Source organism: Phaseolus vulgaris, chromosome 1, assembly GCF_051622355.1.
Source record: "Phaseolus vulgaris cultivar YP4 chromosome 1, ASM5162235v1, whole genome shotgun sequence".
Taxonomy (NCBI): Eukaryota; Viridiplantae; Streptophyta; class Magnoliopsida; order Fabales; family Fabaceae; genus Phaseolus; species Phaseolus vulgaris.
In genome coordinates this window covers 46,630,751-46,652,893 of record NC_143498.1, presented here as the reverse complement: position 1 = coordinate 46,652,893, position 22,143 = coordinate 46,630,751, and the positions used below count along the sequence as shown (strand labels likewise).

The 22,143-nt window shown below is 32.8% G+C and overlaps 2 protein-coding genes, 1 long non-coding RNA gene and 1 other non-coding gene across 6 annotated transcripts; 1 reads left to right on the top strand and 3 right to left on the bottom strand.

The window, feature by feature from the left end:
* The first annotated feature begins 7,570 nt into the window (after positions 1-7,570).
* On the top strand, positions 7,571-9,665 carry LOC137814392 (protein SODIUM POTASSIUM ROOT DEFECTIVE 2). Its single transcript, XM_068617101.2, has 3 exons — positions 7,571-8,475; positions 8,989-9,064; positions 9,326-9,665. The coding sequence occupies exons 1-3, from the start codon at positions 7,867-7,869 to the stop codon at positions 9,499-9,501; spliced, it is 861 nt and encodes a 286-aa protein (XP_068473202.1). The 5' UTR covers positions 7,571-7,866; the 3' UTR covers positions 9,502-9,665.
* A 2,515-nt stretch (positions 9,666-12,180) lies between these two features.
* LOC150029667 (uncharacterized) lies at positions 12,181-13,380 on the bottom strand. Its single transcript, XR_016521810.1, has 2 exons — positions 12,646-13,380; positions 12,181-12,491 (listed from the first exon to the last, which is right to left on the bottom strand). It is a non-coding gene; the product is annotated as an uncharacterized LOC150029667 (long non-coding RNA).
* LOC137816812 (small nucleolar RNA R16) lies at positions 13,175-13,255 on the bottom strand. The gene has a single exon (XR_011081896.1). It is a non-coding gene; the product is annotated as a small nucleolar RNA R16 (small nucleolar RNA).
* Positions 13,381-14,430: 1,050 nt separating the features above from the next.
* Positions 14,431-20,563, bottom strand: LOC137814391 (uncharacterized). Of its 3 annotated transcripts, none has more exons than XM_068617098.1 (5): positions 20,185-20,563; positions 19,373-19,461; positions 17,201-19,126; positions 16,096-16,279; positions 14,431-15,249 (listed from the first exon to the last, which is right to left on the bottom strand). In XM_068617098.1, exons 1-5 carry the CDS (start codon positions 20,261-20,263, stop codon positions 14,627-14,629), a joined length of 2,901 nt encoding a protein of 966 aa, XP_068473199.1. In that variant the 5' UTR covers positions 20,264-20,563; the 3' UTR covers positions 14,431-14,626. The 3 variants fall into 3 exon arrangements, with proteins under 3 accessions (XP_068473199.1, XP_068473200.1, XP_090160184.1); XM_068617099.1 differs by having other exon boundaries at positions 19,862-20,561; XM_090304058.1 differs by lacking the exon at positions 20,185-20,563 and adding an exon at positions 19,577-19,650.
* Between the last annotated feature and the right edge of the window lie 1,580 nt (positions 20,564-22,143).

Below are 22,143 nucleotides of genomic sequence, written 5' to 3'. Positions count from 1 at the left end.
CCCATATTCATCACCCTAATCAATTGTGTGAGGCTTGCATTTTTGGAAAGAATAACAGGACACCATTTGTTAAGGAGCCTTGGTGTGCAAAATTTCCTTTGGAGCTTGTTCATACAGATGTTTGTGGCCCGATGAACATATCATCAGTTGGAGGTAATAAGTATTTGTTAACCTTTATTGATGATTTTTCAAGGAAAACCTGGATTTATGTATTGAAAAGCAAGGATGATGTATTTCACTGCTTTAAAATATTTAAAGCATTTGTTGAAAGAGAGAGTGACAGACAAATTAAGATGATGCGTAGTGATGGAGGAGGTGAGTACAAGTCTAATGAATTCAAGAGGCACGGTGAAGAACTTGGGTTGGAACATAACATAACTTGCCCCTACACACCTCAACACAACGGAGTTGCTGAGAGAAAGAATAGAACAATCATGGACATGGCGAGGAGCATGCTTAAAGCGAAAGGTATGCCAAATTATTTTTGGGCTGAGGCCGTAACATGTGCGATATATTTGATAAACAGATCACCCACTCGGAGTGTTCCTAACACAACTCCGATTGAGGCATGGAGTGGATTCAAACCCAATGTGCAACACTTGAAGGTATTTGGGTCAATTACTTATGCTCATGTTGTTGAAGATGGTTGCTTCCCCTTCAAGACATGTGTTTGATGATGACTTTTATGTACAGTTCTTGTATATTTCGTTTTGCTTTAAGAAAGTCTTAGGTAGAGTTTAGAGGTTGTTTAAGAGTAGGCTTTTTGCTGGGTAACTCACCTCTTAACCACTGACCATGTGATAAGAGCAAGCACAAAATTTCTTAAACTGTTTTTCACATGTTTTACAAAAAACACGTTTACTGCATAAAAATAAATCTGTTCTTTTCTAAATAAACAGATTCATTTTTAAACTGATGCCTTGGCTAAGTCTTTTGAAAATTATATTTTGTGCATCAAGCATTTTGACTAAGTCGTCTACCTTTCAAAACGACTGTGTTTTAAATAGTTAAGCTTTTTCTATTTTCGTTTTGAAAAATAAATTTGTTCATCTGTAAATGAATAGATTCTTTTTGTTTCTGGTGCCATGTCTAGCTTAAACGGTTTTCAGTTTTGTTCCTGCACCAGAATGGCTGACTAAGTCTGCTCACATAACAAATTCTCTAACTGCTTTTTGAAAATAAATCTGTTCATTTTATTTTCAATATGTTCATTTTATAACAGCTTTAACTGTTTTTCAAAAATCTGTTATAAGTTGGTTTTCTATAAAATGAAAACTTGTTTCTGAGTTTAAACATCGATCATACAATTGAGAAAACAAGTTTTGCATCAGAGAATTGAGAGTTTACAAAGAATTAGCATCTGTTCTTAAAAGATTTCGAAAATCACAAAGTGCTTGTTCTTGTTTGGTTCCAAAAGCTTGGTGAGAGGTGTTGCTAATGTTCTAGCAATCTGTTCTACTGGTTTAAGGCAAATTTCTGCATCCTCAATCAGGTGTAGTCGTTTCACATTTCTTTTCTTGTAAAAGTTTGGTTTTACACTCTTCTTGATAGGGTTTCTTGAAGAGTGTGTGTGCTGAAATAGGGTTTTTCAGCAAGTGTACCTAAGTTCTTGTAGGGTTCAAGAACAGTGGGATTTGTGTTTGTTTGAATTGTGATTTAGTGAATTTCACCTTGGTTTAGGTGAAGACTGGATGTAGCTTAGTTGAGTGACCAGTATAATTGCCTTGTGTTCATTCTCCCTTAATCTCTGCACTTAAATTTCTGCATAACTGTTAAACTGTCAAGAAATAAATCTGTTCAATCAATAATAAATCTGTTCTTTATGGGCTTGTGACATACTGTTCTTAATTTCTGAAAAACTGTTTCATTTTAAGAACATAAATAACTTGTTAAAAAGCCACTGAAACAGATTGATTGTGATAGGTTACTCAAGTAATTGCCAAGCTATCAATTGAACCTTAATCACTTGCTTAAAATTGAAGCTTGCTGTTTTGTGATTCACTGTTTTTCTTCATTATATCAGTGTGTGTATCTGGAAAATCAATCTGCATAATCTTGTGATTAACTTGACTGTATAAACGTTTTTCAAACACAAATAGTGCCAAAATAAATCTGTTCAATTTCAAATAAATCGATTTATTTTTTGTACACTGTGATAAATATTGATTCTGCGAGAAACATTTAAAAGATCAATTCACCCCCCCTCTTGAACTTTGACACTATTAAACCCAACACATGTTCCCAATGCAACAAGATCAAAGTTGAATGATAAGACAGTGAAGACCATTTTCATTGGATATAAGCATGGGTGTACAATCCAATGACAAAGAAGGTGATTGTTAGTCGTGATGTTACATTTGCCGAAGATGAGGTATGGCAATGGAATGCAACAACTGAAATGGATTCGAAAAAACGATATATTTACGTTTTGAATGATGATGTGGAAGATAGAGTCACTCTTGAAGCACCTGTAATTCAACCTGAAGTTGTAATTCAACCTGAAGTTGCAACTCCAATTGCAACTATGATGGATCGACCAAGAAGGCAACAATGACAACCTGTACATCTTCAAGATTGCGAAATAAATATTGATGATGAAGTTGATGACAATGGAGATTTGGTTCAATTTGCTTTTCTTGCAGAATCAGAACCTTTGAGATTTGCCGATGCCATTCAACACCCCAAATGGCAAAAAGCTATGAATGAAGAATTGATGGCGATTGAGAATATCATTACTCAAATAGGGAAGGTTGTTCCAAATCAGAATTAAGGGAAGATGTTGGTTATATTGGATTAATGGTCAATTTACTGGCCTGTTAGTATTCCTGGTTTATAGCTTATAGTAATTGTAATTATTATATATATGATTGAGTGAATAAATGAAGAATCAACACATTCTTTTGTCTTCTCTTATTTCCTTCAATTAGTTCCTACAAAGACAACACATTCTAGATTCTGCATTCCTATTCTAATAAATGAAGAATCATTGCAATATACCTCAAGGAAGTCATCGGACTAGACTTTTAATTGAAACAAAATTAATTATTTTGGATGAAACACCGATGATGAATTGAATGTGTTTTGAAGCCTTTCACAGAACTTTGAGAGATGTTATGAGAACGGTAAATGAAGGAAATAGTAAAAAACCGTTTGGTGGGAAGGTTGTGGTTTTGGGAGGTGATTTTAAACAAATGTTATCATTTGTAAAAAAATGATCAAGATATGATGTTGTGAGGTCAACAATCATCTCTTCTCATTTGAGGCTCAGTTGTCGAGTCTTAACATTTTCTCGTAACATGAGATTAATTAATGCAAAATCTAATGAAAGTGTAGACAATATCAAAGAATTTTCTGTTTGGATCCTCAAAATTGGAGATGGCCAAATTGGTTTGAATGAAAATGGTGAGTGTGTAGTGGAAACCCCACATGATCTATTGATTGAGCCCACTGAACCTTTGTTGTCATTGGTTAATTTTGTTTATCCTAATTTGTTGACTGACATGATGAGTCCTAGGTACTTTGAGGATGTAGCAATACTTTGTCCGACAACTGAATCAATAGAGCAAGTGAATGATTTTATTTTATCTCTGTTAAGTGGTAAAGAAATAACTTATCTTAGCTTGGCCTTGAAGATCAGGAAATTGAAGGTGAATGGTTCATGTCTGAGTTCTTAAATGAGATAAAATGTTCAGGGATACCAAATCATCGCCTTCATTTTAAAATTGGCGTGCCTATTATGCTTTTGAGAAATATTGATCAAGCCAATGGTCTTTGTAATGGAACAAGGTTGCAAGTTGTTGATTTGAAGAAAAATGTAATTTGTGCAACATTTCTAACAGGAACAAATATTGGTGATAAAATCTTCATTTCAAGAATGAATTTAATCCCTTCAGATGCAAGTATGTCATTCAAATTTTAGAGAAGACAATTTCTAGTAGTTTTATATTTTGCAATGACAATCAATAAAAGCCAAGGTCAATCATTGACCAAAGTTGGTTCATATCTTCCACGTCCAGTTTTCACACATGAACATTTGTATGTAGTATTTCTAGAATTAGAAAAAAAAAGGATTGAGAATTCTTATTCTTGATGAAGATGAGAATGTTACAAACAAGACAAAATATGTTATTTACACTGAAATTTTTTACAAAATGTGAGCTTCAATTTATATTAAAAAATAACAACATGTATATGTTCCATAATTTCGAATACTATTTAAGTTGTAGGTTTGAGACTGCACAAACTGTTTTTTATTAGAATTGCCATTTAAGGCCTAACAGAATGTTTTATAATTTCATGAATGTTTTATTGTTTATTAGGCAATAATGTATAGAAATATTTTAAGCATTGAATATTAATATACTAAATGTAAAAAAACATATGAGTGACTTATATTGCTGAAATAGTAATATAATTGTTATAATAACGTGATTAAAAACCAATTTTACTTTTATAATAGACTGCTATAATTAATACTGCTATATTAAATGTATATAATAGTATTGTTATAATGTAAATTTAATATTTAAAAAAAGTATACTATTTTTTTTTATTTCTACTTTAAAATAAATGTATAAGTGCTAATTAATTAAAAATAAATAAAATTAATGTGCTGATTATAAAATATAATTTTTGTTATTTTAAAATTGAAAATATGATAATTAAATAGAAATAAAATACATAAAAATGAAAAAAAAGTACTATATTAAAATGTTATTATGATGTGTACATATGTCCCGTTTATTTTGTTTTTAAATACGGGAATAGATATTTAATTATTAAAAGATTTATTTATTTATGAGGGTGATTTTTTTTAAGACATTTAGGGTATATTTTTTTAGACATTTAGGTTTGACCTCCTGCAAATGACGCATTTCTTTTTCTGCTTCTCTTATACTCCACCTCATATACTGATTTTATTATATACATTTTTTAATCAACTTTCTTCTTCCATGGTTGACTATATAATAATTATACATAAATAATAATAAATGTATTTATGTATTTAGGTGGTGAAAATTTTAAATTTCATCTTTTAAAATAAATGTATTTATGTATTTAATTTTGGAAACCGTTGTATGAATATTCGTAAGATGTATAATTGGGTGAATATTTTCCAATGTTTGCTTTCATTTTTAGAATAAAGATAATAAAGTTGTTATAAATGTAAATAAAAAAGTCTTCGTTAAGATATCTAAATGAAAAATATAAATACATAATAATTTGTGCTTTATTGTAATACAATACAGATATCAAAAGAAGACAAAAATCAAGCACTACAAAATTACCATCGCGGATTAAAACTTAGCTTGTATTTTATATTTTGAATAGTTTACGTTATTACACTATTTTTTCTCACATATATTTTCAAACTATTTCTTAAAGAAAGTAACGTTGAATTTTTTAGTGTTATGAAATAATACAATGTAAGAAGAAATTTAATTTTAAAATAAACAAAATTTAAAACTAAAAATCACATAGAATTTTTTTAGATTCCTTTAATCTATTGTTTTGATTATTTATCCGTGTGAGGTTTAATTTGTGTTTTTATAGTACAACAGTTTTGCCTCCACCTCCCACATATTGGTGTATCTCTTGTGACACAGAACAAAAGTTCTGGTCTATCTCTAAAACCTTTCTGGATTGGAATCGATGAGAAAACAGAATAAAGGGGAAAAAGAAAGAGAGAATTTTGAATGGTGGGTGTAGAACATTGGCTATTTTCAAAAACGGGGGAAGAAGATAATAAAGTAAGGAGGAAAAGAGGAGGAAGAAAGCCACAGAAGCATCTGATTCCATGAATATGTGAAGGGAATTTCATTCATTTTTTTTAGTTGATAAAAGAGAAAAAAAAAGTGACTTTGCGTCTCATCAATCCACCAGAAAGCAAAATTCGAAATGGTTTACTAACTGGCAGAATTTGTTCCATTAGAATCTTTTAGTGTGTTGTGTTTTGATTTTCCTCTTTGTATTGTGTTCAAGTTGCACAGTTTGTGACCCAGCATCAAATGTTCATGCAAATTTGATGCTTTCCCAGTTTTCTTATTGCTTACTAACATCAGCAATCATCAACACTTAAATTGTTTAATTTGGTGTGTTTTGTGTTTCATTGATGGCATTATTTCTTTATAAAACGCAAATTGTCACCTGAATGAACTTAGCACATGAAACTGCAGCATGTACTTAATGGTTGTGCTGTTTCCTCTGACTAAGTTTTCAATGTTCTATAAAGTGTTTCTGTGAAGTGCATGTTGGTTGGTAAATAGTGTAGACCATGGCCAACAAGCCAACAGGGCAACAGAGAATTACCCAAATTCACTGTGCTTTAGTTGTTTGTGCCTCCAATTTTTTTATCCAATCAATTCAAGCTACCACATAAAATGGAAATTCATGTCGCTGCAACTTCACGTCATTCCAAAACATGTCTGCACCTCCATGTATGCATATGTTGCACTCCTCACAAAATCATTACTTTTAAGAAATAATTATCATATAGTATTATTATGGGGGCAATGATAATCACAAACATTTAGACACCCGTGCAAAAAGATACAAAAAGTACTATGTCCTGGAATATATAAATTGAGTAAATACCATATGTACTGATAAAGAATCATAACTGTTTTTAAAATTATTTCAATAATGATTTCTGATTAATTGATTATGTAATTTTTGTAAGTTAAACTCTTATATATATAAGATAGGACAAGATGACAGTGTTACAAAAACAGGGGAAAATGGAATCCAAAGCTACACAATGGAACTACTGTTTACAGTTATTATCAGAATATTAGGCAACAATTTGACATATTTATTGCCCTTAGATACTACTGTGACCCTGACTTCGTGTTAATTACAGGTAAAAAGAATAGGTTCATCTGAGGTGTTTTCCAGAGAGTGTGATAAGTGTTTTTTTTCTCTACATAGTGAAACAAACAGAGTTAAGGCAATTTCAGTGTACTTATTTTGTGTCATTTTCATTCTTTAAAGCAACAGAAATGTTGGTTGCATGTCATAAACATCACTCTCTTTTTCTCTGCCTTTCCACAAATTTGATGATTTCCGCTCTGCACCTTTGTATTGATCATTTTTTCTAATATCTGTTCCAGTGTTAAGATAATATTGTGGAATGCTTTGAAGAATTTGCACGACTTATTTCTGGATTATAAAAAATATGTAGATGAGATAATTAACAGTTTGAGAATTATCATAAATGACATTTAGAATCTTTAGATGAGGCTAAATTTATAACAGGCCTCAAATTTTACTCCTCGTTTGTTTAATTGAGTTTTGAACATACTTATTAAGGATACACAAAACATTATCTCTATATATAAAGCTACATTAAAATGTGTTATCACAAAAACAAGTTCAACCTGAGAAGCTCTAAGATTAAAAAAACAAGGGAATTCACATCAGTATCATTTGTTTTGGTTTATAACCAATTTTAACTTGTATGATCATGTAAGTTTATTGTTGCTGTCGTGGATCCCATCACACGTGCACATTGCTATCACCATCCTGAAACCATTGACGTTTATGTATTTATGTCCATAACCCTTCATACACTGATCTTGTTTTATCAATGTTATTTAGGGGTTAGGTCCCAGGTAATTTGGCTTAGACGGTATACTGTTACAAATGTTATTTACTCTTGTTGTTTCCACATATTAAACAAGAAACTAATTCAATTTTGAATTTTCCATCTTTTCTCTTTTCTCTATATCTCAACTTACCACACCTCACTCACTCCCAATTGAAGCTTAAAAGCAGTGAGTAGTACCAACTTTCCTTCTCTGCTTCTTCCTTTGTTACACTGCAGATTCGTTCTCTAAACCAGAACCTCTTACCCTTCATCATCGAGATATGAAAGGCATAGACATCTTCTGTGCATCACAGGCCTCAACAGCCATATGTCTTAGCATGGATCAACCCTCTTCCTCCATTTCCAACACAGCTCAATTTGGTGGCAGAGCCATTGACCGCCACAACCCCATCATCACAGATCCAAGAAGAACACCCTCCAGAGACTTCATTGTCCCTAGTTCTTCTCCTAAGCTTCACAATGACCCCAAACCTTTGCATGATCTCCCGAAGGCTAAGAAAAACTCCACTTCCAAGCCAAGTGGCCAGAAAAAGAAAAATGCAACAAAGGGTCTTGATCAAAAGAAGAAAAGTAGCGCGGGAAAGTTGACTGAACACATCACTAACAATTACTCTTCAAAACCAATTGATAGTATTCTGAGGAGGAGTTGGGCTAGGCCACCTACTGATTTAATCACTCCTCCTGGTTCTTCAAGATATTTGCTCGGTGAAACGCCTTCCTTCGATGGTGGATCATCAGTTTATGATCCTGTTTTGGCTCCAACTAACGTTGATAAGGAGAAAGGTCATGTCCTTCATCATGATCAAACCACCCATTCATCTAAACCCTCTTCTAGCTCCTCTCTTCCAAAATCGGCTTCCTCAGACCAGGTTCAATTTTTTCACAAAACTTATATACAACTCCTTAACTGTTGTTTGAACCGCTTTTCCATCTCAGTTGAAGTTTCATCTGCATAGACGTTTCAATTAACAGTTGAATTACTGATCCTGAGAATTAAACTTCAATTAACAGTTGAAGAATAGCACAATCTACACTTAAAAGTTAGTTTTATTTTATTTTTCTCCTTGTGAGTGACTCTTGTTCTTATACATACATACATACATACATGACCCTACACCACTTATCTAGGAATTTTGTTTTCTGAATTATGTGTCAAGGACTCTCAACAACTTCGAATAGACCATATATAGCAGATGTATATAAGAAATCTTTTTCATTTGTGGTGGGAGTTTGACTAGCATGTGTTTGTGGAAGGATCAAGTAACACTAGCACATACACGGAACCGAAATGGAGCATTGACGATGAAACAAGGCACAACTTTTGTAATCTTTGCACACTATGTACTCAAATGGGGTGTGATTTTGAATGATTTTTCTTGCAGGTTGTAGTTTTGAGGGTTTCTCTGCACTGCAAAGGTTGTGAAGGGAAGGTGAGGAAACATCTCTCCAGAATGCGAGGTATGAAAATCACTCTCGTAAAATCTTCTCTTTCGAACCATAAATTTAACACGAGATCACATGCAATTATTAAGATGAAATTACACATCTCACTGCTTAAGTTCGCAAATAAGGGGCCATCTTTCCTCTTTCACAGATATTTGACAAACTTCAGATGAAAACAATTACCATAAATTCATTAAAGTTCTGATTAATTTTAGTTCTTGAACTGAGAAGACATTTTTATGGACTCATTTCATTTTATTTTTCCTATATTGTTAGGAGTTACATCCTTCAACATAGACTTTGCGGCAAAGAAGGTTACAGTGGTTGGTGATGTGACTCCTTTGAGCGTATTGGCAAGCATATCAAAGGTGAAGACTGCACAATTTTGGCCAGAACCTCCTTCAGTAATTGGATCCGGTTATGCAGAAACAAACAAAACAAATTTTATCTAACTCATATTAGTATTATTGTGCTTTTTTTTTCATTTACAATTTTAAGGTTCGAACTGGTGAATCTGGGTAGTAATTTAATCAGTGTAAATACAACGTTAGAAGGTACTGTAACTTTGGCTTTGAAGAGATATTAGAGTTTATTAAGGAACCTTATTTTTGTACAAGGATTGGTCTAATTTCTCTTGAAAAAATTTATTATATGCAAGCCCACACAAGACCTGGTATTTATATAAACCAACTGAAAAAAGTCAAAATAAAAATTATAAACAAGAACAGTATTTAGTTAGGGTCACAAAACTTTGTTGTGCCATTAATTCCCCTTCACATGATTATGCCACTATTAGTGCTATTTGTGCAAATATATTTTCTCTTTTCTTTTGTTGGCGTATTTGAAATTTTACCTGCAATCTGAAAGAATGTGTTTGGGAAATCTTCAGCATCCATAAAGCAATCAAATGATTTCTATATCTTTTTTTCAATATATAATAGGGGTTATGCGCAGGTTATCAAGAATCTTGTCTTTTTCATAAACGAATGTGATGATAGGAATAATAGCTGTTTTGTGAGAGAGAGAAAGAAAGAAGACTTGATAATAGAAATGTCACTAATTTAATAAGGATACTGTAGGTGTCAGATAAAAAAACTTAAATAAAAACTAAAAATATCCTAAAACCATCTACAAAATTCTGAAATTTTATATAGATCTTGAGAAGCTGAAAGAAGTGGTTTAATATTTTATAAAACGAATATAGAATGTTATTCATATTTATTTTTATATTAAATTCATAAAGTTCACATGGACAATTATTGACATATTTAAGTTATATAGATTTTTTCCTCCTTGTTAATTATCATCAATAAAAAAATACAAATGCTTATCTTTATTTTCAGTATAATTTTAGCATAGTAATTGATATTTGTTCCTGGGGTGCATCTTCTATATACATGTGCTTTATAATCTCCCTTCTTTCAGCCACTTGGAAGCCCATTTAAATAGATGGAGCGGAGCATAAATTTCCAAATCAAGAGAAAAAAAAAAAAAGCAACCAAAACCAAGAAGAAAAATATATTTTGACTAATACAATCTCGTGACAGTTCTAAAAAAATATATAATAAAAAATAAATTTGTAATTAAGTGACGTGAAAAATAATTAAAATAATAGTATTAAAAATGTAAGGTGAACTTTAATCAAGATAATAAACAATGTTGCTAGAAGGAAAAATAATCCATTAATAGTGAAATATCTATTTGTTATCTTTAGCTCCGTTTGATTGTCATAATAACACTTTGGTTTTGTAGGAGTGTGAGAGTGGAAAGGAAAAAAAAGAAAAAGGAGGAGAGTTAAAAGTTAGATTATATGTAAAGAAAGTGAGTAGATTTTATTACAAAGTAAATACATTTGAGTGAAAATTTTATAGTAGAATTAATTTAATTGGAATATAAAAAATTAATTGTATAATTTATTTATTTATTATTTAATTCTATAATTAATTCATTTATTGAAATACATATGTGTGAAAGATTTGAATAAAATAAAGATGAATTTTTATAAATAAATGTTTATATATTTTATTTTGTATATTTGTGTTTAAAATTTGTAATTAAAGAAAAAAAATCAGAATTATTTTTTTAGAACCAATGTTATGATAAAGAATAAAAATAAGAGTATACTCTAATATTAAATATAAAAAAGTTGTTTGTTTTTTCGTAAATAAAAATAATTCGGATATTAGTTTATAATCAAAATTTCATATTTTAACATTGAATTATACAAAATACTTTCTATGATGAAATAGAAATTTATTTAGCATTTAAATTAAAATGTAGTTTCCTTATTGAAGAAAAACACAATTTGTATTTTAGCTGATAATAAAAAATATATTTTTACATTGAATTTAGGAAAATACTTTATTTTAAATAAAAATAATTTCTATAATAAATAATAAATCAAACAAATTATTTTAAGTGTTAAAAAACATAATTAACCATGACAATAATTATAACCAAATATCATGGGTCATAATAAGCTCCAAACAAAATGGACATCTCTTAACCAAACACAATTATTTGCATAATTTGATTACATGTCATGACATAATTAATATTATTCCTTCTTGTTTCTTCACAAATTGGAAGGGCGTCCCCTCACCTTTCTCATTCTTTTCATGAAAAACAAAAATAAAAAGAATTGAATACTAACATATGAAGATCCAAACACTGTAAGATTAAAAGTTGGTCAAATATCAACTTTAAAAGTAATGATGGCATAATACTGGATTTAAAACAAGCATACACTTTTATGGACTTCTGACCAAACTAAAGTTCTTACCAAAAATTTAAAAAATAAACAATTCAATGTATAATATGATGACTTCTCCCCAGACTTCAAATTTTTACGGAATTACTTGTGCAAGTCCATCTGCTAAATTTTGTGTACAGAATTTAGTCTAAATAGTCATTTCACATAACAAACTCACAACATTTTATAGTACAAGTAATGCGTTTGATTGAAAACTTACTTATCATATCATAGACTAATATAAACTAAAATACATTCCTATCAAATTAGGATTTCGAAATAATTTTCTACAAAAACTAATATAATTTTAAGTTTTTTCTCTTGAGTAATGAAAAAATATGTTAAGTCATCGATATCAAAATAAAAAGTAACACCAAACTAACTAATCAATACCAAAATAGTCATATATGATAGTCTATGTACGAACAAAAATCACCAAAACTAAAGTACTCTTTCCTCCACAAAGATTACAACTAAAGAGAGAATTCTGGAACTATCAATTCTATTTCTAATATATGAAATTTTACAAAACAATCAAGAGTCGTATTTATAATGTTTTAACACCGAATTTAGGTCGAGCTTCCATGGGTCTGATCTCAATGAAGAAATGAGGACATCCTGTTTGACACTTCAGCAACGTACCAGATTGACTCTGAAGATATTTGATTCATTTAGAATATTTCATCCCTTCTTCATCATCATTGAAAAAAACACATTTTAGTAAACATATATTTAAAGAGATTCATAACTGTAAAAAGGTTCTACGGTCATATAACGATATAATAGATTAATAAATAAAAATATTTCTACAATTACAAATTAAATTTATACAAATGCTGGATACATGTGGAGGCAGAGGTCTATCTGAGCTTGTTAGGCCATTCCGAGTTTTGAAACAATCTAGGACAAAACAGAGCAGGGTAGGTTTATAGGAACCAATAAAGAAATTTAAGATGTAAAACCAATCAGAAAAACAGATTACTAAAAGAAAAGAAAGTAATTATTATGCGAAGCCGTGTGTGGTATATTGGCACTACACTAATGTGAAGAGGTTGAAAGGAACAATATAACTACATATGTAAGCTCAAACCAAATCGGTGTAAAAGAGATGAAAGCTTGCTGAAGCTGTTGAATAAAGAAAAATACAGAAACTAGGGCGAAATGAAAATAGTGTGTAGAGATGTGCATTCTGATCAGAGAGAGCATACACACTCATCGAAATATCTCGTATTTGCAGACGTATATGAGCAACTCATCATATCAGAATACATACACCTCAAAATAAAAACACAAGGAAATCTCAAATCAAATCAATCGCTACGGCAATAAAGTAAATACTCCAATCTCACTAAAAATCAAACATGTTATGAATGAAAGGCATCAGATAATAAGCGGAGTTGAAATCCACACAGTATTTTCGGTGTGTAGGATAAGTTTTTTCATCACTTGCCAAAACAAAGAAGTACGCAGACAACACACACACGCTTCTGATAGAAAAACAAGGGAAAAAGAAAAGTTAAAACGGTGTTGATCATGCCGATCATGATAGATAGCTAGAAGCCCTAATCGACAGTGTGACGAAGAAGAAAGTGCATTGCTTTGTATTTATACCTCTGAAAAGTAATAATTTTGCATCTAGAATGTCCCGAAGCATACATGGGCTGAAGGTCTAACTGCATTTAGTCCAAATGATAGTGACCAAATATGGGCTTACTCAGATCCAATCTAGTGCTCTTATGTGGTGATTGCTTTTTGTACCCAACAAATTTAGACCCGAACCTAATTATTCAGGTGAAATTAATTTTTTTTATAGTTTTCTATAATTCTGTTTTAAAATATGTTTCTGAATTTTATTTTTAGGAATTTATTTTTCGAAATATATATTTTTATTTTGAAATTGTTTTTTTAGAATGGAATTTTGTTTTGAAATTTTTTTTTTTCAGAATTTTATTTCCAAAATACCAAAATCTTTTTCAGATTTTCATTTCCAAAATGTATTTTTTAATTTTGAATTTTTAGATATAAAATCATTGGGTAGAACGAATTGCCTTCTTATAGTTTTGGCCCAAACAACACTTTTACGATTTTTCAATCTACTAATTTGTTCATTAATAACTAGACGATAGAGATTTTGTTAAACATATGTACAAGGAAGATACAGTGATGAGATTTATGTCGATCTATAGCATAAGAGACCCATAATAAGACAGATCCAATGTCGAATTAGCTTTTTCCAAGTCTTAAAATAAGAAGCCACGAAGAAAAAGAGAATGAATACTGTGTTGAAATGTTGACGAGCAACATAAGCTAGCTGAACACCGTGAGACGGTTCCTTGTTTATTTTTAAGAGAATCAATCCTTTTCTTTTTATTACGTACCAATTTTGTTTTTGACTCGTTGAATTTAATCTTCCTCTTGGTAACATAAACACATCAGAGCTGCCGGGAACAGACAAAACAAAATTCCTGCCCTCAGTCTAATTTGAACATTTTCATTTGGTATATGGGTGTGTTCAGAGAGGTAAAACCAACTCAAGCATACGCTCCAATTTATGTCCCTAAGAAATATGGAGTCACCCAGTATTTACAATTGACAATAGTCGAGGCAGAAAACCTTTACCCCTAATGTTTAAATGTTGACAATATTTCATTTTATTAAATGCAACATTGGAAGTCACTATAACAAGCTTCCTCCATTTTTTGCAGAATGATTTGCGTGCTCATTTTCCGTCTAATACTTTTATTCATCTTACGAAATTGCATTTTACTACTTGATTCATGTACTACGAAACATCCTAGAACAAAAAATGTTCAGGCGCAAAATGCCTATGTAACAGCTATCTCTGCCACTAGATCATCAAGTAGCAAGCTCTCAACTTCGCTACCTATTCCAGCAATTTCATCTATTAAGTTCAACCACTGTAATTCGCTAACCAACACCTTCCCCAGTGCAGTATCCTTTACTTTTCCCTGGCTCCACAGCATCTTGTACAGACAATCTCGGACTCCATTTTTGAGCAATTTAGAACTAGAACGAAGATTTGTGGATCTTGAAGGGATTACCCATGATTGTATTCTAACGAATTGCTCGTATATTTCGATAATTCCCCAATTTATACGATCAAAAAGCAATCTCCTTTCTGACCTTGGGCAAGTATTCCAATCAGAGTACTTCTTTTCAAGCTCATCAAACACTGAAAGACTAACAGGGCATCCAGGAGAATGCCAAACTTCCAAAAATGCATCAGGTTCAGCTCTATCAATACCAGATTCAGACAAGACATCAATCATGTAGGAAGACTCCCAGCTATCTCCAGTCTTAAGTAATTCATTGTCTTCTGAAATTGCTGAATATGCTTCCCCACCATCTTCATCACTTTGAATTAGAACGGATTCTTCCACAAATTCTTCAGATTCTAGCTTCAGTAACTGAAGTTGCATTCGAAGCCCTGAATACAAGAAACGCACATGAAACCAAGGAATCAGAAAAGAGGTAAAAACTTCAAATACAAATATGTTTAGGAGGACGACAATCAATCGTTAATCATCTCTTCTGTTAAGCTCAAGAAGGTAATTGACAAAAGCTTGAAACCAAGAATGGATGCAAGTATGCGGGACAAATTCATTCATGTTCATCATTTATCATTTCTTACCTATATGACTTTTTAATTCACATCATGTAAAACAGGAAATAGGCAATTATGATGTCAAATTAGAGTCTCGCCCAAAACCTATTATTTATAGCAGCTATCAAGTCAGAATGCATAAAAAATACTTGTAAACCATCAATTCCAATTTTAATTCATTATATGATAAACTCATTAAAAATTTAAAGGACACTAATGCCATTACAAGGAAAAAAATATAATCACAAAATCTTATTTAATTTTACAAAACAAGCCATGCTAAATATTAAGTTCACTTAAACTAGAACGGAATTAAGATATGCATGAAACTACATTTGGTCTCGAGTTTCTTCATTGATCAAGTGCATTGCAAATCACAAAGCCGAAGCACCAAAAATATCTTCAGTTAATTGTTCAATCTCTCAAGGTTCTATCAGTTAGCAAGAGCTAATCCTATTTTCTTCTTGATTACATTACTGATAAAGTGTATGTACAAAAAACCATCATACTAACTACTCCTGTAATTAGTATAGAAAAATGTGAAGGAATACCAGACAACTAGGATCAAGAGAGTAAAAAGGAATAGATCAGGAACTATACAAAGGATGGTATAAGGAAACTAAAGATTGCACATATATAATAATCCAAATAAATGTCTAAGGGAGTTACCTTGTATATCAACACTGAGACTTTCAAAACAATCGGAACATGATGACAGATCATCAGTAAAAGAAGGTTCTAGCACTGAGACTGGACTGGGTTGATCCGTATCTTTACAGCATGAAGATTCAAGTCCAGATACCGGTGTTTGCAAGGGGGCAGAAATTTTTCTGGAAGAACCAACTGACAACTCCTGAAATACATGTAAAGTAAGATTACCATACTTAATAGACTTTTAAAGTTTGTTTAACAATTACTGGCCTGATTAATTGGACTTGCTGAGACAAAAAGAACCACCCTCTCACATAAGCCTATATGTCTTAGAAGTTTACCCACTAGACTATTACAGCATCTAAACAATTTTGCAAAGACAAATAGTTTCTAAGTGGATTTAGCTGTTCTAAAAAAACTCTGCATTTCATTTAAGCACCAAAAGTGTATAAAGAACAGTGAAAATCTACAGAAAATCAATATGATTCCATATGGCAGGTGGAAGAACTAAGACAATAGATACAAAAGGAATTTTCCACAAATACACATAGAGAAGGATTAACCAAACCATATACATTCATGTAAAATAGCTGGCACAAAGCTGTCCTTTATTCACTTCCACCGAATTATAAAGACATCTCATGTGATTCCATCCTGTTTTCAGCTACGCTCGACCAGTTTCAAGTCAATTAAAACATGAGGTTTTCAGTTGATAAGAACCTTAGCAGAACCATACTACAAACACTAATTGTTATAGTTGGAGAGCCCAAGGCTTTATAAACCCCGAACCATTATGCCATACTTCTAACGTAAGACTCAAGTCTCAACCTAGCAAATGGATCCAAAAAGATTTCTACGATTCTATTTACAATCTGTGACAAGTGAATTAATTGATTACTTAATTTAACGTGATACATTATGAATGTCAACTGAGACGAGATAGATAAGTGCTTTACTATTTACTGTGAGTTGACCTGTTCAGTAAAATAAGTATGAATATGATATGGCATTCATATATGTCAATAAGCATATAATCAGAATACCAATGAAAATGCTAAAAGCTTAAACAGCTGCACAAGTGTCACCTATGAGTAAAATAAAATAACTTTGGATCAAGAAGCACCTTAATATAAGATTCAGATGAACCAACTGCATTTTCATCTCCCACGTCTACAACAGCTTCAGTAACTGCAATAGTTTCTCTGATGATCTCAGCTAATGATTCAGCGGCCAACATTTCTTGCTTCGGCAAATCCTCTTCAAGATTAATCCTCACTTTATTTTGAATTGTATTCAAGTCTGGGGATGACTCATTACCTTCTAGGTTTGATGGATGAGAACACCGAGAATTCTTGTTTTTTAGATTTCTAGTATTCATACACTGTCTCTGATCAAGACATTTCACCACTTTCTTCCTTTCCCGTTTACAGGCTACCTTTGGCATCATAAATCGGTCATCGTGAAGAGCTTCATGGCGCAAAATTGTTCTAGGACTTCCGAAGGAAGTAGTAGATGAAGCAGGAAGAGACTTAGACCTCGGTAAACTTCCAATACATCCATCCTTCCATCCATCCCTACTGCTAATACCCAATGGTTCAACCCACCCAGCAGGTTTACCTTTGCTAGAAAGTTTATCACGTAAACCTTTCCCACTAGGGATGCTGTCAAAATTAGCTGTTTTCATTTCCTTGTCAGGGATCGCAAGCATTTCAGCCAGGGTGCCACTCATGGATACAGAATGGCCCTGCTGAGACTTGAGTGACATTTTCCACCTCTCTGATAATCTCTTCTTTGCCTCTTTACTGACAAATGATTCACTAAAACAGGATGATGGGCTGATAGTATTACTTATGTAAAATGATCTTCCCAAAGTTGCAGATGTCACCTCTGATTCCCCAAGAGATTCATTCCCAGAGAAACTACATGAGCTATTGTCCCCAGTATTTCCTCTAAATCTAGAAGATGATAATAACATGGAGTCGTTATTCAAATTATTTTTCATTTGGCTTGTGATTTCCTTTGCAATTTCTCTTGATTCCAAAGAATTTTGCCTTGAATGCCAGGCATTATCATGCAAATTTTTCCTTTGATTCAGTTCAGTGTCCCTAAATCTCCTATCTGAAAATTCAGGACACTTTCCACGCTCTAACAGAAAAGTATGTGAAGAACAAGGTGGTGAACCAATTTTGGTAGCTTTCTGCACTTTTCCAAGATTAGGTTTTAGGATAACAATCCTTGTTGGGACTGCATCAGGCTCATTTCCCCCTTTAAACTGAAGCTTTGATGATTTTGGCGAACTATGAATATCCTGTCTTCTGACTACATTACAAGAATAACCACCATGATGCTTCTGATGAGATCTATTGTAATTCAACCTTTTCATCTCCCTATCCGGCTTCTTGCTTAAGTCACCTTGTTCATAGTTCTCCATAGCCGATGATTTGGTACCTTCGCTGTGACCAAAATGTGATTCGGAAGCGGAACCTTGCAGATCATCTAGATGCCTTTTAAACAAAGAATCTGGCCGCTTAAAGTATTTTTGCAAAAGATCATTGTTAGAGTCTAGAATCTCGAGTGTATCGTGGGAATCCTGGGAAGACTGTAAATCCTGACAAGTTGCACGGAGTTTGGCATTCATGAATTTCTGTTCAACAAATGACATTTCATCATCAGTGATCTTCAACTTTACAGACCCCTGGGATGAATACCTACAGCTCTCTATATTTGAGATCTCGGAGACCTCAAACACATCCTTAAACTCTTGTTGATTCTTTGAACTTCTTCTAGATGTTCGACCGCCGTATAGTTTACCAGTGCTTCTAGTTTTCACTGCCGGTGTTGTCCTTTTCATGTTATTTTCTGACACATGCTTGTGATGCTTATTAGCAGGCAATTGCATTGGAAGTCCTTCAAGACCCATTAATCTGCCTATGACACCGGGAGCTCTTCTTTTGGGTTCGGTTTCTCGGGACAGTTCATCAGCTAATAACTTCTTCATGGGAGTCCCAAACGGTTTTTTTGAAGACACACAGCCCAATTGAAATGAACCCTGCAGAAATCAATGCATTTTCTCACGATAGTCAGTTTCTCTAATTTTTCTTTACTAGGAGACACCCCCCTAACCACACATAACCCGAACGTAATGCAATGTGTTAGTTTGAACATAACAATACGTTCTATTAAGAACAATACGTTCTATTAAGAAAACATAGTTCCTGACTCTGAAATGCGGCGAAGTAAATCGTGACCAAGCGCCTAGAGATGAAAGCTGAAAGAAAAAAAAAAAAAAACTCACTGAATCTTCATCTGCAACACCATCACTGCAAGAACCAGAATCAGAAGGAAAACTCTGAAGTTTTTTATGTCTATGAACCTGCCTGCTTCCTGAAAACGAATTAAACAACAAAATCAGGATGGAAGATTCAAGAGCGCGTACGACAGAGGGTTTAATTAAGAAGTGACTACTAAAATTCTTCAAAAATACTAAAAGGATACACACACTACTTGTCACGGTCTATGGTAAAAGTAGTAATTGAAAGAGTAGGAGAAGAAACGCTTCCCACTCAATCACGCACGAGATAAAGAGAATGACAGAAAACGCTTTGGAAATAATGATGGAAGGCGAAGCAGCGTAAATAACAAGACACCACAACACAAGAAATTCATGATGAAAACATAACAGCATTATTACACCTACAGCACTAAGCAAAAGGTAGAAAGCAGTTCAAAATCGCATATACAAAAAATCAAAACAAGAGAGTTGAGGAGGGACTTGATCCACCACCTTTAGACCTCTGCATTTGAAAACACTAAATCGGTTCAAGAATCACGAAGAAATAGTTCGCGAAATGAGAGTAGTATCGGGAAGGCTCAAAGAGGATGATAAACCCTAGGATGCCATGCTCATGACACCAAAAACAGAAGGAAAAGAAAAAGATGAAAAAAAATCTGAAGATGCACAGATCTTGAATTGTGCGAGGTGATTGATTTTAGCTAATAAGCCAAAACTGAAACTGTGTGAGATAAAACGTGAAGAGAGAGAGAGAGAGAGGTGTGATGGGAATGCTATTGGATAGTGTTCATTTTTTGAAGTTTCAATTAAAATACCGATACACTGACACCGGAAGCCTCGCCCTCTGCGCGGGGAACTACTACGAGTAGAGTAAGAGTGTGATGCTCCCTCCATGCTACACGACACGTGCTCACTCCTGGTTGCACCACGTACGTTCCCAAAGCTTTCACATGTGGCAGTGGATTCTACGCTTGGTAAACTTTTAGATCAATTTAACACTGCCCAATAATGCATTATACTGAATCAATTACTTTCACCCTATGACATTATAGAAATGTGCAAACATGCATTCTAATGATGGAGAGAACCAATTTGACTAAGAAATACATGTCTCCAAGTGCAAGAGTATTTGGATTTTAAAAACATTTCTGGTGCCACAATCTCATGGGTTTGCGCTTTGTGAAGCTTAGGTACTTCAAAAATTGTAGCAGCCATGAGTTTTTATCTTGTTACTTAGCGGTGTGACATTAAAGCCTCTGACTTCAGTGTTTGACCTGAAATTTTCCTAGCAAACTATAATAATTGTAAAATTTATTAGGACACGCCATTTTACTTGATAACAGGGCAACTCATGAGGGAGATTGCCTCTCCACAATGTCATTGACGGTCAAAATAAGCCATAATTGTGTGTGTATATACATAATGTTTATGTGCAATTATTTATGGCTCGTTGGTGTTTTTGACATTAATAGTATACATTGGTGTCTATTTGTGTGTGTAATGTTGGAGGGACAAAGAAACTACTAGCAGATAGATAGGGAGCATAGAGGTAATGAATGATCCATGAATATTTGAATTGTACACAGACAAGTCAAAAAGGCAAACAAGTGCATGCTTCTATATGCCTTTATTCTTTTGCTTTTTTTTTTCTCTCTTCATTTAATTTGCTTTTTAAGAGTGATTGGGGTGTCGGTCAAATATTGTGATCACATCATTACGTTAAGCATGTTTGATCCAAATCAAACAGAAACGATAAAACCATTTCTTTTTAAGGGCTAGGTCTATTTTTCACAATGTAAAACATTTTTTCGATGTTAATCTAAATATAAAAATTTAATTTAATTTAACGATTTAAGATTAGCCCCACGTTGGTTCGAAAATTCATATTTGATGTTTTGAGTGTCGTCCCAATGGATCCGAAGGAAAAGACACGATAACAAAAGATGATTGTTTGTCCCCAGCACATCGAGATTAAAGTTGTGTGGCATCGCAATCATTCTGGAGCTTCTATAATCAAACCCATTACTTCGTAAACCAAAACTTTTCTTTATTCTTTGTTTCGAGTCATTATTCCATATATGAATTTACCAAGATACGTCTTGTAGAAAATATAGAACTATTTTTGTTCGTGTATGCCCGAGTGTTGGTAATGGTTTAATTTGCTTAACTTATTTAAGGAAAATACTTCCGCGCTTTAAACTCGTCACGGTCTTACGTATCTCTAACTAAATCCAAAAAAAAAAATCTAACGTGATAAATGTGGAATTTCAATTAATTTTTGTCTAACGAGATGAAAAATAGGAAAAGTTAAAGCAAATAAAAGCTTAAAGCAGCTTGCTTAATTAAAGTTATGTAGGACCAAACAATTATGACATTTGTTGGGTAAGGAAGTTTTGACGACATATGATCTAAATGGGTAGGTACTGCAATTAAACTTGGACGTTTGCCCATGAGTCATGACACCGAATGATCAATATTAGAAACTTCATTTATGAGAAACCTTAGGCCAGAGCTTATTCAACTAGGATGTCTTCTTTACGGGCGAAACTTTTTTTACTGTAAGAATTTTAGCTCTTCCATTATGTTAATTACAGGAGAGACACCATATAAATGTGAAGTTGACCAATTCAACTGAGTAAATATCATGTTTTAATGAATAATGAGTGAGTTTAATTATTTTATCTCTTCTACAATATTTATTTAAAAACCTAATTAGTTGCTCGTGGATGTAGATTACAAATTTACGACTAAACTATTTATTTTTTTCATACATT

Bases quoted from the DNA above. Each gene is read 5' to 3' on its own strand.
- LOC137814392 (XM_068617101.2), top strand. From the start codon at position 7,867: ATGAAAGGCATAGACATCTTCTGTGCATCACAGGCCTCAACAGCCATA. The intron at 8,476-8,988 runs GTTCAATTTTTT...TTTTTCTTGCAG, and splicing joins AATCGGCTTCCTCAGACCAG to GTTGTAGTTTTGAGGGTTTC. The intron at 9,065-9,325 runs GTATGAAAATCA...CTATATTGTTAG, and splicing joins ACATCTCTCCAGAATGCGAG to GAGTTACATCCTTCAACATA.
- LOC137814391 (XM_068617098.1), bottom strand. From the start codon at position 20,263: ATGGAGGGAGCATCACACTCTTACTCTACTCGTAGTAGTTCCCCGCGC. The intron at 19,462-20,184 runs GTATTTTAATTG...ATTCGTTTTCAG, and splicing joins CTTCCGGTGTCAGTGTATCG to GAAGCAGGCAGGTTCATAGA. The intron at 19,127-19,372 runs GTGAGTTTTTTT...TGATTTCTGCAG, and splicing joins GTGTTGCAGATGAAGATTCA to GGTTCATTTCAATTGGGCTG.